The sequence below is a fragment of the Haematobia irritans genome, chromosome 1 (assembly GCF_050003625.1).
Source record: "Haematobia irritans isolate KBUSLIRL chromosome 1, ASM5000362v1, whole genome shotgun sequence".
NCBI classification, from domain to species: Eukaryota; Metazoa; Arthropoda; class Insecta; order Diptera; family Muscidae; genus Haematobia; species Haematobia irritans.
In genome coordinates, this window is record NC_134397.1 from 184,056,929 (window position 1) to 184,073,186 (window position 16,258).

The 16,258-nt window shown below is 31.4% G+C and overlaps 2 protein-coding genes across 4 annotated transcripts in view; both read right to left on the reverse strand.

Moving 5' to 3' along the window:
* foxo (forkhead box, sub-group O) overlaps positions 1 to 16,258 on the reverse strand; it is a 229,293-nt gene that overhangs the window by 183,667 nt on the left and 29,368 nt on the right. The window lies entirely within an intron of this gene.
* The window catches only part of LOC142233531 (ATP-dependent DNA helicase Pif1-like), a 33,063-nt gene continuing 21,774 nt past the window's right edge, over positions 4,970 to 16,258 (reverse strand). Inside the window, exons 3-4 of the mRNA XM_075304495.1 lie at positions 16,031 to 16,195; positions 4,970 to 5,071 (exon numbers count right to left, since the gene is read on the reverse strand). Of these exons, the coding sequence (XP_075160610.1) occupies positions 4,970 to 5,071; positions 16,031 to 16,195 (267 nt within the window). The remainder of the gene's footprint in view (positions 5,072 to 16,030; positions 16,196 to 16,258) is intronic.

Here is a 16,258-nt window from a genome sequence, read left to right on the forward strand (position 1 = left end):
ATTTTCAGTGTGTGTATCTATAAATAAAATGATCCGCATAATCATATTATGGATCTCCACATCCATTGAGGAGATATAATTACCTCAAACATATTTCAAGAGAATAATGTTACCTTTTTACGAAAATCATGTAATATTTTTGTCTCTGCTTATATCTCTATGTAGCCAGCTTATTTGAAATAAATTATCATATAGTATCCAAGAATAAGCCATGATTATTCTAGAGAAGCATGCAAGCAGCATTTTTTTTCTGCTGGTCATTTTATATTCATTCACATTCTTAAATTTATTTAATTGTACACTCTTATTCTTAATTTTATGATTTAAAGGGAATAATAATTGCCAGCTAGACAACATCGTTATCATTAAAAACAATTAGATTTTTTTTTTACAATTCTAGTTCATTAATATTTAAGGGCTGTCATGAATGTTAATCTCCCCACTTAGAAGAATGGGAAATTAAGATAAACCCAAAAAAAATCTATGCATATTGGAGATAAATAAAGGCTTCCGTATTAAAAGTTAAACAAATGCTTTTTCCATGGGATTATAATTTTTTTTTTGTTTTAGCCAACTTGCTATAGCTATTATTTGTTTTTTGCTTTTTTCTTTTTTTTTGCACTACTTTTTGGAATTTATTTGACTACACGCCATTATGTCTATAAAAATGTTGAGTTTATTAATGCTTTTAAAGTGGAACTATAGATAAGATATGCTATCTGGATATGCTTGTGGCAATGTATAGACAAGAATTGAATGTAAGATTTCATTAAAACAATGAAGATTATATTAAATGAATTTTTCTTTCTTGCGATTTTTGCTAGAAATTTTAAAATCATATTTAGCAAGAATTCATTGTCTTGTTACATTCAGTTCTTTTCTCTACATCTCATATTGTTTTATTAGCTTCAGGTTGGCGAATATGTCGCTTTGCCCTTTGGCCAATGGGCAGTTCTCCCTACTTTTTTTCGCATGTTTCATCTGAAAGTTCAGTTTTTCGAGGCATTCTTCACAAAGATTACAAATTATAACTAAATTTTTCTTCCGAATCTACAAATAAACAAGTACATCCCTACACAAAAATTTTTTTCTGTTACATATACCCCAAACACAAATTTAGCTTGAAGCCTGCACTACATTTTCAGGATTGGTCCAAACAAAATATTGTTTGTATTGTATTATTATGTTTCACCTTAGGAATACACTGGTAGAAAAAAAATTTAATTTTCTTTGTGTGTATATTAATTTTCAAGGCGCCAATTGGTTACTTCTATTCTTTTACTTGCAGCTTACTCTCTAGGTCTCGCTCTCTTTCTAAACAAATATACGGTATTTTTAAATAAATATATGTTTGCGTCCAAACATATTATATTTAGAAAAATGTTATGTCCCATATATAATATGTTCTAACATATTAACATATATGTCGCAAACATGTTATGCTAGTTTATCAGCATAATATGCTTGCACTTAAAAATAATGTTTAAAATATTTGAGTTCCAAACATATAATTTTTACGTCCAAACATATGAAAAACAGTCTTTTTCGCCCGTGTATATACGGCTGAATCGTATGTACCATATATATCTACAAAGTTCTTCTAAAGACAGTCATCCATAATCGAATTACGAATTACCATCGATCGGAAACTAAATTATGAGTTGAGTCCATATGGAGTCTATGTTAAATAAAAAAGCAGATCAACTGCCTAATATGCAGCTTTCGTTCTTGATCGGCTTATATCGAGGATCTATAGTTGTTAGAAGGCATATATTTACAATCACGTACTAAATTTAAACCAGGAGGTTTAAGAACGGACCACAAAAAGTTCTTCAAACAAGGTAGTTTAAATCCCCAACATCAGATGCGGAATTAGTGCAAATAAACGTATAAACATTTTTTTCACCAATTTAATTTTTTAGTTTTAACAATATTTTTATTATTATACCCTCCACCATACAATGGGGGTATATTAGCTTTGTCATTCCGTTTGTAACACTTCGAAATATTGCTCTAAGACCCCATAAAGTATATATATTCTGGGTCTTGGTGAAATTCTGAGTCGATCTGAGCATGTCCGTCCGTCCGTCCGTCTGTTGAAATCACGCTAACTTCCGAACGAAACAAGCTATCGACTTGAAACTTGACACAAGTAGTTGTTATTAATGTAGGTCGGATGGTATTACAAATGGGCCATATCGGTCCACTTTTACGTATAGCCCCATATAAACGGATTCCCAAATTTGGCTTGCGATTGCTCTAAGAGAAGCAAATTTCATCCGATCCGGCTAAAATTTGGTACATGGTGTTAGTATATGGTCTCTAACAATCATGCAAAAATTGGTCCATGTCGGTCCACTTTACATACAGCGATTGCTCTAAGAGAAGGAAATTTCATCCGATCCTGCCGAAATTTGGTATATGGTGTTAGTATATGGTCTCTAACAACCATGCTGAAATTGGTCCATATCGGTCCATAATTACATATAGCCCCATATAAACTGATCCCCCGATTTGGCTTGCGGAGCCTCTAAGAGAACCAAATTTCATCCGATCCGGCTGAAATTTGGTACATGGTGTTAGTATATGATCTCTAACAACCCTGCAAAAATTGGCCCACATCGGTCCATAATTATATATAGCCCCCATATAAACCGATCCCCCGATTTGGCTTGCGGAGCCTCTAAGAGAAGCAAATTTCATCCGATCCGGCTGAAATTTGGTACATGGTGTTGGTATATGTTCTCTAATGACCATGCACAAATTGGTCCACATTGGCCCATAATTATATATAGCCACCAAAAAAAAACCGATCCTCAGATTTGACCTCTGGAGCCTCTTAGAAGAGCAAAAGTCATCCGATCCAATTGAAATTTGGTACGTGGTGTTAGTATATCGTCTCTAACAACCATGCCAAAATTGGTCCATATCGGTCCATAATTATATATAGCCCCATATAAATCGATCTCCAGATTTGTCCTCCGGAGCCTCTTGGACGAGCAAAAGTCATCCGATCTAACTGAAATTTAGTACGTGGTGTTAGTATATTGTCTCTAACAACCATGCCAAAATTGGTCCATATCGGTCCATAATTATATATAGCCCCCATATAAATCGATCCCCAGATTTGTCCTCCGGAGCCTCTTGGAGGAGCAAAATTCATCCGATCCGGTTGAAATTTGGAACATGGTGTTAGAATGTGGTATCTAACAAACACGCAAGAATTGGTCCATATCGGTCCATAATTATATATATCCCCCATATAAACCGTTCCCCAGATTTGATCTTCGGAGCCTCAAGATTTTATTTCTATAAAAAATTGTTTCCAAATTTTATTTCTATAGAAAATTTTGTTAAAATTTTATTTCTATTGAAAATTTTTTTCCAAATTTTATGTCAATAGAAAATTTTTTCCAAATTTTACTTCTATAGAAAATGTTGTCAAAATTTTATTTTGTCAAAATTTGGTTTCTATAGAAACTTCAAACTTAATTATATACGTATTTAATAGGCCTTTTTAGTTTAATATATACCACGTATGGACTATGTGGTATATATTACGGTGTTAGGAAGTTTTAAGATACCTTGCCATCGGCAAGTGTTACCGCAACCCAAGTAATTCGATTGTGGATGACAGTCTTCAGTAGAAGTTTCTACGCAATCCATGGTGGAGGGTACATAAGCTTCGGCCTGGCCGAACTTACGGCCGTATATACTTGTTATTTTATTATTTCGGCATATATTTTCGTATAAATATTTTTTCCCATTAAAAATCAACAGAAAATTAAACACGATTGCAATTTGCAAGATCTTCTCAAAAGAACTTCCATGGAAGTGAAAAGTCAAAGGGCACAGGTTCAAATTCTGGTGGGGATGAATTTTTTATAATATTTTTTTTTTTACTTTTTTATTGATTTTCTATTCTTTTTTGCGAATTTTAATTGTCCAATACTTAAATTTTCACTTAACACGGCCCTAATTCCGTACTTTCTAAGAATTGTCCAAAAGGACTGCATCGGAAGTGGAAAAAAATCCGGTTTGCGAATGAAAAGAAATGTTTGTGGACTTGTTCAAAAGTACTGCGCCGGAAGTGGAAAAACTCGATAACGAATTCCGGGATGCGCTTGAAAACAAATGTTTGTGGACTTGTTCAAAAGCACAGCATAGGAAGTGGAAAAACTCGATAGCGAATCCCGGGATGCGTTTTAAAAGAAATGTTTGTGGACTTGTCCAAAAGGACTGCATCGGAAGTGGAAAAAATTAATGGGGAATTCGGGGATGCGTTTCAAAAGAAATGTTTGTGGAACATCTTCTTATTTACTATTTTTGCGGGATAGTCCCCATATAGGTGTGCAAATTATAGCTTATATCGGTCCATGTTTTGGTAAAGCCCTTCATGATCATTACATGATCATTAAACAACTAATTTGTCTCAGTGCATATTAGAAAGTATTTTGACATGACATTTCAAACAAAGAAATTCTCCAACTCTATCAAAGCGAATGTAAACACGACATTTCATCATTGGCAATTGTTACAATTCTTCAGTTTCTTGGTATTTTGTTTACATCGCAAAGATATCGGAATTTATTTTTAGAACTGGCAAACTTGTAATGGTAGCCAAAGATGATGTGTCTATTAAATCACGTTTAGACTTCATTGATCCCGAAGATACTTTGTTTGGTGTGATGGCTGGATCATTTATGGGTGTCAATTTCATATAACACATGTTGTATTAAAGGAAGCTAACGTTTATTTTTAACCTGGAAAATGATGAAAAATACCTGTTGTTAAAGCGAAGCTATTATTAAATTGTCTTTCTGCAGATGTTTGTTTGTTATTAAATTGGCTATCGTTTTTTTTTTTTTGTTTTGTTTGTTGACACAGTAAGATTCAATGGAAAAATGTTTCAAACATCTAGTGAAAAACTACAAAGACAAGTTTTCTTAAATAGCAGATATTGTGCATGTTAATCCGCATGCTTTATAAATTTCCTATTGATTCCAGTTACCTGTAATTGTTTGATTGAGATTGAGTTGGATGAATGATATATGACCCATAAACATGCCAGCTAGAACGAAGATATACAAAATATATTTGTGTAAAACTCAGTTTTTGACTTGACTTGAGTTGGTTGGTTCCCAAATGAACCTAGTTCGCTGCTGGAAGTAAACACTTCAGGGAACTAGTTCAAGTTCTTTTTTTAGTTCTGTTTCTTCTCGCAAAAATTTTACAAGGTATTTAAGCATTATTTCAATAAACCCAAAAAAAGTGAACCCATCATTAAAAAAAATTTAGGTTTATTTTAGAATATTTTAAGATAATGACGGTTGGTCCCATTGAACAGAGAAAGATCCTTGAAGGACTCGAAAGTTAAAGTGTTGCCGTATCCATACAATACTACCTTCCATAAGATAAAAATTCGATGACTTCTAAATTTCTGATTAGGGCTTGTATAGGCAGATATCTTGAACACCCGTCTCCTTCTTTTATATTTTGAAATCTCTATCATATAGTACACACAACAAAATATCAATTAATTTGATTGTCAATACAATTAAAATTATGTTTAAATTTTAGCTAACAACGTAATTTGTAAATACAATTATGATTTTAGTCACTTTAGCAACCAATTTTGTTATATCAACAAAATCATTTTGTTATATCAACAAAAATTTTGTTAAAATTAAAAATTTTCTGTAACAAAAATTTATTGTTAGCTCAAAAATTATAATATTATTTTCTGTGTAACTCAACAAAAATTGCATATATTTGTTTTCAATTTTTCGAAGTATTACGGGTTTTCTACAGCAGAGACCTTTCCTTTCATTTCTTTCAAAAAATTTGTCAAAAATTTATTGGGGATTTTTGTGGGGAGTCTTAATTTAAATTGAGGAAATATCGAAATAAAATTATTAGAAAATTTCCTATCGAAATGAAATTTTCAGAAAACTTCCTATAAAAATGAAATTTTCAGAAAATTTCATATAGAAATAAACTTTTCAGGAAATTGTTTATAAAAAATAAAATTCAGAAAATTTCATATGGAAAATAAATTTTCAGAAAATTTCCTATGGAAATTAAATTTTCAGAAAAATTCCTATAGAAATCAAATTTTCAGAAAATTTCCTATAGAAATTAAATTTTCATAAAATTTCTTATGGAAATTAAATTTTCAGAAAATTCTCTACAGAAATGAAATGCTCAGAAATTTTCCTATCGAAATTAAATTAATGAGCAAAATTTCCTATTGAAAAAAAATTTTTTTTGAGAAAATTTTCTATAGAAATGAAATTTTCAGAAAATTTTCTATTAAAATGAATTTTTCCGAAAATTCTCTATAGAAATGAAATACTCAGAAATTTTCCTATCGAAATGAAATTAATGAGCAAAATTTCCTATGGAAAAACAAATTTGAGAAAATTTCCTATAGAAATGAAATTTTCAGAAAATTTGGTATCGAAATTAGATTTTAAGAAAACTTTGTATAAAAGAAATTTTCAGAAAATTTTCTACAAAAATGAAATTTTGACAAAATTTCCTATAGAAATGAAGTTTTGACAAAATTTCCTACAGAAATGAAATTTTCAGAAAATTTTTTATAGAAAAGAATTTTTCAGAAAATTCTCTATAGAAATGAAATACTCAGAAATTTTCCTATCGAAATGAAATTAATGAGCAAAAATTCCTATAAAAAACGAAAGTTTTGAGAAAATTTCCTATAGAAGTGAAATTTTCAAAAAATTTCGTATCGAAATGAGATTTTCAGAAAACTATGTATAAAAACAAAATTTTAAGAAATTTTTCCACAGAAATAAAATTTTCAGAATATTTTCTACAGAAATGAAATTTTGACAAAATTTTCTACAGAAATGAATTTTTCAGAAAATTTTTTATAGAAAAGAATTTTTCTGAAAATTCTCTATAGAAGTGAAATACTCAGAAAATTGAAAAAATGGAAGTTAAATTTTCAGAGAATTTCCTATAGAAATAAAATTTTCAGAAAATTTCCTATAGAAATAAATTTTTCAGAAAATTCTCTACAGAAATGAAATATTCATAAATTTTCCTATCAAAATGAAATTAATGAGCAAAATTTCCTATGGAAAAACAATTTTTAGAAAATTTCCTATAGAAGTGAAATTTTCAGAAAATTTCGTATCGAAATGAGGTTTTCAGAAAACTATGTATAAAAAAAAATTCAGAAATTTTGCTATAAAAAAGAAATTTTCAGAAAATTTGCTATAGAAATAAAATTTTCAGAAAATTTCCTATAGAAATGAAATTTTGACAAAATTTCCTACAAAAATGAAATTTTCAGAAAACTTTTTATAGAAAAGAATTGTTCAAAACAATTCTCTATACAAATGAAATACTCAGAAAATTTCCTATTGAAATGAAATTAATGAGCAAAAATTCTTATGGAAAAAAAGTTTTGAAAAAATTTCCTATAGAAGTGAAATTTTCATAAAATTTCGTATCGAAATGAGATTTTCAGAAAACTGTATTTTTCAGAAAATTCTCTATAGAAATGAAATACTCAGAAATTTTCCTATCGAAATGAAATTAATGAACAAAATTTCCTATGGAAAAACAATTTTGAGAACATTTCCTATAGAAGTGAAATTTTCAGAATATTTAGTATCGAAATAAGATTTTGAGAAAACTATATATAAAAAAGAAATTTTCAGAAAATTTGCTAAAGAAATGAAATTTTCAGAAAATTTTTATAGAAAAGAAATACTCAGAAATTTTCCTATCGAAATGAAATTAATGAGCAAAAATTCTTATGGAAAAAAAGTTTTGAAAAAATTTCCTATAGAAGTGAAATTTTCAGAAAATTTAGTATCGAAATGAGATTTTTAGAAAACTATATATAAAAAAGAAATTTTCAGAAAATTTTCTACAGAAATTAAATTTTGACAAAATTTCCTACGGAAATGAAATTTTGACAAAATTTCCTTCGGAAATGAAATTTTGACAAAATTTCCTACAGAAATGAAATTTTGACAAAATTTCCTACAGAAATGAAATTTTCAGAAAATTTTTTATAGAAAAGAATTTTTCAGAAAATTCTCTATAGAAGTGAAATACTCAGAAATTTTCCTATCAAAATGAAATTAATAAGCAAAAATTTTTATGGAAAAAAAGTTTTGAAAAAATGTTCTGTAGAAGTGAAATTTTCAGAAAATTTCGTATAGAAATGAAATTTTCAGAAAACTATGTATAAAAACGAAATTTTCAGAAAATTTTCCATAGAAATATTGTATACAGAAATGAAAATTTGACAAAATTTTCTATAGAAATGAAATTTTCAGAAAATTTTTTATAGAAATTCAATTTTCAGAAAATTTTCAATCAAAATGAATTTTTCAGAAAATTCTCTATAGAAATGAAATACTCTGAAATTTTTCTATCGAAATGAAATTAATGAGCAAAAATTCCAATAGAAAAAAAAATTATTGAGACAATTTCGTATAGAAAATTTCGTATCGAAATGAGATTTTCAGAAAACTTTGTATAAAAGAAAAGGGAGCCACCGTGGTGCAATGGTTAGCATGCCCGCCTTGCATACACAAGGTCGTGGGTTCGATTCCTGCTACGACCCAACACCAAAAAGTTTTTCAGCGGTGGATTATCCCACCTCAGTAATGCTGGTGACATTTCTGAGGGGTTCAAAGCTTCTCTAAGTGGTTTCACTGCAATGTGGAACGCCGTTCGGACTCGGCTATAAAAAGGAGGTCCCTTGTCATTGAGCTTAACATGGAATCGGGCAGCACTCAGTGATAAGAGAGAATTTCACTACTGTGGTATCACAATGGACTGAATAGTCTAAGTGAACCTGATACATCGGGCTGCCACATAACCTAACCTAACCTTGTATAAAAGAAATGTTCAGAAAGTGTTCTATAGAAACAAAATTTTCAGAAAATTTGCTTTAGAAATAAAAATTTCAGAAAATTTTCTACAGAAATGAAATTTTGACAAAATTTTCTATAGAAATAAAATTTTGACAAAAAATCCTATAGAAATGAATTTTTATCAAAATTTTCTATAGAAATGAAAGCTTGCGAAAGCTTCCTATAGAAATGAAATTTTTTCAAAATTTTCTATAGAAATATAATTTTGACAAAATTTCTTAGAGAAATTAAATTTTGACATTTCCTGTAAATATGAAATTTGGACAAAATTTCCTACAGATATGAAATTTTGACAAGAAATTCCTATAAAAATTAAGTTTCGAGCAAAATTCCTATAGAAATGTAATTTTTACACAATTGCCTTTAGAAATTAATTTCTTCAAAAATTCCAATAGAAATGAAATTTTGACAAAGTTTCTTAAAGAACTGAAATTTTGACAAAATTTCCTATAAAAATGAAATTTTCATAAAATTTACCATAGAAACCAGATTTGGACAAAAATTTCCCATAGAAATGAGATTTTGATTAAAATTTCCTATAGGAATGAAATGTTGCCAATATTTCCTATAACATAGAAAAATTTTCACAAAATTTCCTATAGAAATGAAATTTTCAGAAAATTTCCTGTTGATATGAAATTTTCACAAAATTTCCTATAGAAATGAAATTTTGACAAAATTTCTTATTGAAATAAAATGTTGACAAAATTACCCATAAAAATGAAATTTTGAAAAAAAATCAATAGAAATGAAAGTTTGACAAAATTTAATATAGAAATGAAATTTTCATAAAATTTGCTATAGAAACCCGATTTTGACATAATTTTCCAGAGAAATGAAACTTGAAGAAAATTTCCCATAGAAACGAAATTTTGGTTAAAATTTCCTATAAAAAATTTAATTTTGACAACATTTCCTATAAAAAAAAATTGCTGTATGAAATGTTAACAAAACTGTACTGGAGGTTAATGTAGAAAAGGCAAAGGACGATAGAGTCTACGCAAACTGAGTTAAAAGAGAAGGTATTGTACGAACTTAAAAAATTGTGGTCTTGAATTATTTGTGCAGAAGTCTCTGCTTTAAGCAGAGTGTATTGGTGTTAGGATATAAGCAAGTGCAGCCAACACAACCCCAAATTATCCATAATTTAATCACTCCGCTTGTTCCGCAACATGTTGAAAATTGATGTCCTTGGCAGTCGAAATAAGATCACAAATATTAACCACATTTTGTTGTTAGTCGTGTTTCAGCATCAGGAATAAAATATCCAGAAAGACAAAATCAGAAGTTTCAACTTTAGCGTTTCATCGATGTCAAAAATCATCCGAAACCGCTTGGGACATATGTAGTGGGTACGGATAGGGGTTTTAGCAGGTCTACAGCACAAATATTGAAACTTTGATCTTGGGTATTCGCCTCAAAGCAATTGATCTGAAGTATTCAACGAAGACCTGAGGACACTACTGAAGGAAGATATTCCCGAAAAAATCGTGAGTTGCTCTAGAAATTAGCATCAGTGCAATAACAATGTCTCGCCACGTTTAATTTATTGGGTTTACTCAAAAACTCGGAGCATCACATGCCTCACGATTTTAACGAAGAAAACAAAGCAGAACATCTTCAAATTACTGTTCAACATCTCAACGAGAGAACACAAGAAGCGATTTTTTATTGAATCATGATAGTGTCTGTACGTTAGTGTTAAGAAAGGACTAGGTGCCGCCAAAGCCAAGAGTCCAGCAATACACACAAAAAAATGTTTCTGATTCAATCACGAAATTAATAGATCCAATTAATTTTTAATTGAAATGTCTTCAATCACAGAAATGACAGTATCACTTAAAAAATAAATTGATTCAATTAAAAAATTTATTGATACTATTATTTTTGTGATTAATTTTTGTTTCAATTAGAAAATTTTTTGAATCAATTAAATTTTTATTTGAATATTGTTTAAAACTCAATTAAAATTTTAATTGGAAAAATTTTCGTGAAATATTTTTCTGTGTGTATTCAACCAAAAAAGGCCTTTATCAGCTTTTGATGGGTCCGGGAAGGCATAGTATGGTGTACAGGGAAATGCTCGAACGAAACATCACTTTCAACAAGGAACTGAACCGTGTAAATGAGGCTTTACGCCCTAAAAAAGACCCGATGGACAAGGTCAAGTCCTCTTACTTCATAACGACCAGGCCGTGTTTCCCAAATCGTCAAAACAGCACACCAAGAGCTCTGTATTGAAAGAAGAGTTTTCTTTTCTGAGGAACGAAATTTTACGCAAGCAAAGTTTTCTTTTGACGCTAAAAAAATTTCTTTAAAATCAATTAAAAAAGTTTAGAGATAATCGTTAAATCGCTTATCAAAAATTAGAGTTTATTTGCTTTAAAAGAACATACTTTCAAAGAAAGGAGAATTTCGTTTGTCTAAAATTTCATTCCAGAGGAAAGTATTTTTTTTCTTTGGGTTTAGTAAAAGGGTCTTCAGCATCCACCGTACTTTCCGGTTCTGACACCTATTGACTATCATTTTTTTCCGTTCTATGTTAAATTAAAATAAGGATTTCTATCGAAAGCAAACTTAAAATCTTCAACTTCTTCCATAACAGAGCGGCCGAGATTTGGAGAATATATCATTGAAAAATTTATTGTATAATTAAGTTTTTTTTCTGTTAAGAAATCTGTGTGGCCAAAAACTCTACTACATGTTGGTAACTAAAATATCACGAATATTTAATAAACAACAAAATATATTTAGAAATTTCCATTGTAAAATTACATATTCTTAACGAGATATATACAATATTATACCCTAATAAAACGAAGTGAAATATTTTAATGATCATTACCATGTCATGATTATCACATTTTTATGGGATACGAGAATATATAATGACCAGTCAATGGCACAAAGTTAAGCTCACAAGCAGAGGGAAAAACTTGTCCGACCGCATTTTTAGGTAAACTAAGTCAAAGCCAGGCCAAAAGATGCCGGACAAAGCTTTTATATAACAACAACAGAAAAAATATAAAAAAAAAAACTAAATATATGCTATAAAAAAAATAAAACGTAGTATTTTTTGTTCTTTAAATCTGTCAACTTATGAAGGAGTGGTAGTCCAAAGATGGTCAATCCCTCACAGTTGGTGACATAGCACAGTGGGATGAATTGGAATAAAAATATATGAAGGGAATAATAGCAAAGGTCAATGCTTTTGATATATAATCCTAATACTCGTATTCAATGAATTTTGAAGTTTTTTACTGTAATAAGAATTAATATCTAAAAGCCAAAGTTCGATTATATTATTCCAAAGTCATAATGTTATAGTAAAAATGCATCTCTAAAACAATTAACTAAACTCAAAGAAATATAAGTTCGGTCAGGCCGAATCTTTTGTATCCTCCACCAGGGATTGCGTAGAAAGCTCTACTGATGACTGTCATCCACAATCGATTTATTTGGGTTATGGTAACAGTTACCGATAGCCAGGTATATTAAACCTTCATAATATAGTCTTGTTAGATAAAAAATGCAGGATAAAGACCTATATAATCCTCTTTCCTTCCCCACCATAGGATGGGGGTATATTAACTTTGTCATTCCGTTTGAAACACATCGAAATATTGGTCTAAGACCCCATAAAGTAACAGGTTGGCTGATAAGTCCCCGGTCAAAGAAAAACACATTTTTTGTCACAATTCGTTTTTATTATTCAACATAGTTCCCTTCAAGAGCGATACAACGATTATAACGACCTTCCAATTTTTTAATACCATTTTGGTAGTACTCCTTCGGTTTTGCCTCAAAATAGGCCTCAGTTTCGGCGATCACCTCCTCATTGCAGCCAAATTTTTTCCCTGCGAGCATCCTTTTAAGGTCTGAGAACAAGAAAAAGTCGCTGGGGGCCAGATCTGGAGAATACGGTGGGTGGGGAAGCAATTCGAAGCCCAATTCATGCATTTTTGCCATCGTTCTCAATGACTTGTGGCACGGTGCGTTGTCTTGGTGGAACAACACTTTTTATACCATGCGCCACACTGTGGAACAGGGTATTATAAGTTAGTGCATATGTTTGCAACACCCAGAAGGAGACGAGATAGACACATGGTGTCTTTGGCAAAAATGCTCAGGATGGGTTCCTGAGTCGATATAGCCATGTCCGTCTGTACGTCTGTCCTTGAACAAATTTTTGTAATCAAAGTCTAGGTCGCAGTTTTAGTCCAATCGACCTCAAATTTGGCACAAGTATGTGTTTTGGCTCAGAATAGATCCCTATTGATTTTGGAAGAAATCGGTTCAGATTTAGATATAACTCCCATATATCTTTCGCCCGATATGGACTAATACGGTCCCAGAAGCCAGAGTTTTACCCCAATTTGGTTGAAATTTTGCACTAGGAGTACAATTAGTAGCATAGTCAAGTGTGCCGAATTTTATTGAAATCGGTTCAGATTTAGATATAGCTCCCATAAATATCGTTCGCCCGATTTACACTCATATGACCACAGTGGCCAATCTTTTAGTCCGATTTAATTGAAATTTTGCACAGGGAGTAGAATTAGCATTGTAGCTATGCGTGCCAAATTTGGTTGAAATCGGTTCAGATTTAGATATAGCTCCCATATATAGCTTTCGTCCGATTTACACTCATATGACCACAGAGGCCAATTTTTTGCTCCGATTTAGTTGAAATTTTGCACAGAGAGTAGAATTAGCATTGTAGCTATGCGTGCCACATTTAGTTGAAATCGGTTCAGATTTAGATATAGCTCCCATATATATGTTTTTCTGATTTCGACAAAAATGGTCAAAATATGTTACCAACATTTTCCTTGTAAAATCGCCACTGCTTAGTCGAAAAGTTGTAAAAATGACTAATTTTCGTAAACTTCTAATACATATATATAAATCATATTTAACTTTTGCGAAGTTTCCTTAAAATTGCTTCAGATTTAAATGTTTCCCATATTTATACCCTTCACCACTACTGTGGTACAGGGTATAATAAGTTTGTGCATTTGTATGTAACGCCAAGAAATAGTGGTCATAGACCCATCTTTTAGTATACCGATCGGCTTAGAATTAAATTCTGAGTCGATTTAGCGATGTCCGTCTGTCTGTCCGTTCGTCCGTCTGTCTGTATATGTAATTTTGTGCACAAAGTACAGCTCGCAATTTAAGTCCGATCGTCCTCAAATTTGGCATAGGGCCGTTTCTTGGGACAGAGACAATCGCTATTGGTTTTTGAAAAAATCGGTTCAGATTTAGATATAGCTGCCATATATATTTATGCCCGATTTGGTCATAGTTAGCGTGTTTCACAACCGTACATCCAAATATTTTATGAAACTCAAAAATCTTGCAAAATATCAGCCAAATCGGTTCAGATTTAGATATAGCTCCCATATATATCTTTCGTCCGATTTAGACTCATATGACCACAGAGGCCCAAGTTTACTACCGATCTTCGTGAAATGTTGCATAGAGGGTAGAATTTACTTCTACCAATGCTTGGTAAATTTGATTGAAATCGGTTCAAATTTAGATATAGCTCCCATATATATCTTTCGTCCGATTTGAACTTATATGGCCACAAAAGCCAGAGTTTTGCCCTGTTTTTTTTCAAATTTTGTACAAGGGGTACGTTTAATAGTATCGTTAAGTGTGTCAAATATATAGATATAGATATAGCAGATATAGCTCACATATATATCTTTCGCCCGATTTGGGCTTATATGGTCTCAAAAGCCAGAGTTTTGCCCTGACTTATTTCAAATTTGGAACAAGCGGTACTTTTAACGATACTATTGTATGTGCCAAATATCGTCAAAATCGATTCAGATTTAGATATAGCTCCCATATATATCTTTCGTCCGATTTGAACTTATATGGCCTCAGAATTCAGGACAAGGAGTACGTTTAGTAGTATCGGTAATTGTGGAAAATTTGGTTGAAATCGGTTCAGATGTAGATATGGTTCCCATATATATCTTCCGTCCGATTTGCACTCATATGACCGGGGGGGGCAAAGTTATACTCCCATTTACATGAAATTCCGCATAGATAGCAGAATAATTTTTCTAACTATACATGTCAAATTTAGTCAAAATCGGTTCATATTATATATAGCTCCCATATATACGTATACCAGAGTTGGGGAAATATGGTGGACTGTTACACATTTTAGACACATTTTCAATGGAAGTTTCCTACAATTAATTAGATAGCGTTAGCCGATTTAAATTTTAATTCTAGAGATTTTGTAGAAGTAAAAAATTGTCTCCTTTATATAGCTTCCAGCAAATGTGAAGTAGTTGAAATGGTAACACAAATTTTGGCCTACATAGGGGTGAAGGGTATAATATAGTCGGCCCCGCCCGACTTTAGACTTTACTTACTTGTTTTTTACTAACATTGTGTTCCACCCTAGTGCATTAGCCGACTTAAATTTTGAGTCTATAGATTTTGTAGAAGTCTATCAAACTCTGTCCAGATCGAGTGATATTTAAATGTATGTATTTGGGACAAACCTTTATATAGCCCCCAACAGATTTGACGGATGTGATATGGTATCGAAAATTTAGATCTACAAAGTGGTGCAGTGTATAATATAGTCGGCCCCGCCCGACTTTAGACTTCCCTTACTTGTTTTGTCTAATATATACCACAAATGGACTAACTTACAATTTAGAAGACGGTGTTAAGAAGTTTTAAGATACCTGACCATCGGTAAGCATTACCACAATCACAATCTTTAGTAGAAGTTTCTACGCAATCCATGGTACAGGGATCCAGGGTACATAAGATTCGGCCTGGGCGAACTTACGGCCGTATATACTTGTTGAAAATAATAAAGCGATTTTATGTTTATTTTTGTTCACTAATCCTGAAATATAAAAGGTGACCCTCGTAAAAAGATAGATTCTAGGTCGATTCTGCTCGTAGACACAATGTCATGAGGGTCAAATCAGGGGATTACAAATCCCCTGATTTTATAGTGGTGTAAAGTATAACAGTTGTCGAAGTTAATCAGGGTGCCTCAACATTAGTTTCAATCATCGTATGTATGAAGTTAACATCATCACATTATCTCAATGATCATCAATTACCCCCACTTTATACTCAAGAGCACGTCTCCCCCTATACCTGATATCATCGTATATGAGACAAACTCTTATTGCGTATGGAGAAATGTAAATGGAGAGCATAAAAAAGCCCTTGCCATACTCAATGCATAATTCCAACTCTTCTTCAATGTTGTTGTCGGTACATTTCTGTATTGTGGTTGAAATTTGTTTTTGTTTTTATTTTTATTTTTATTTTCATTTTTTTGTTTT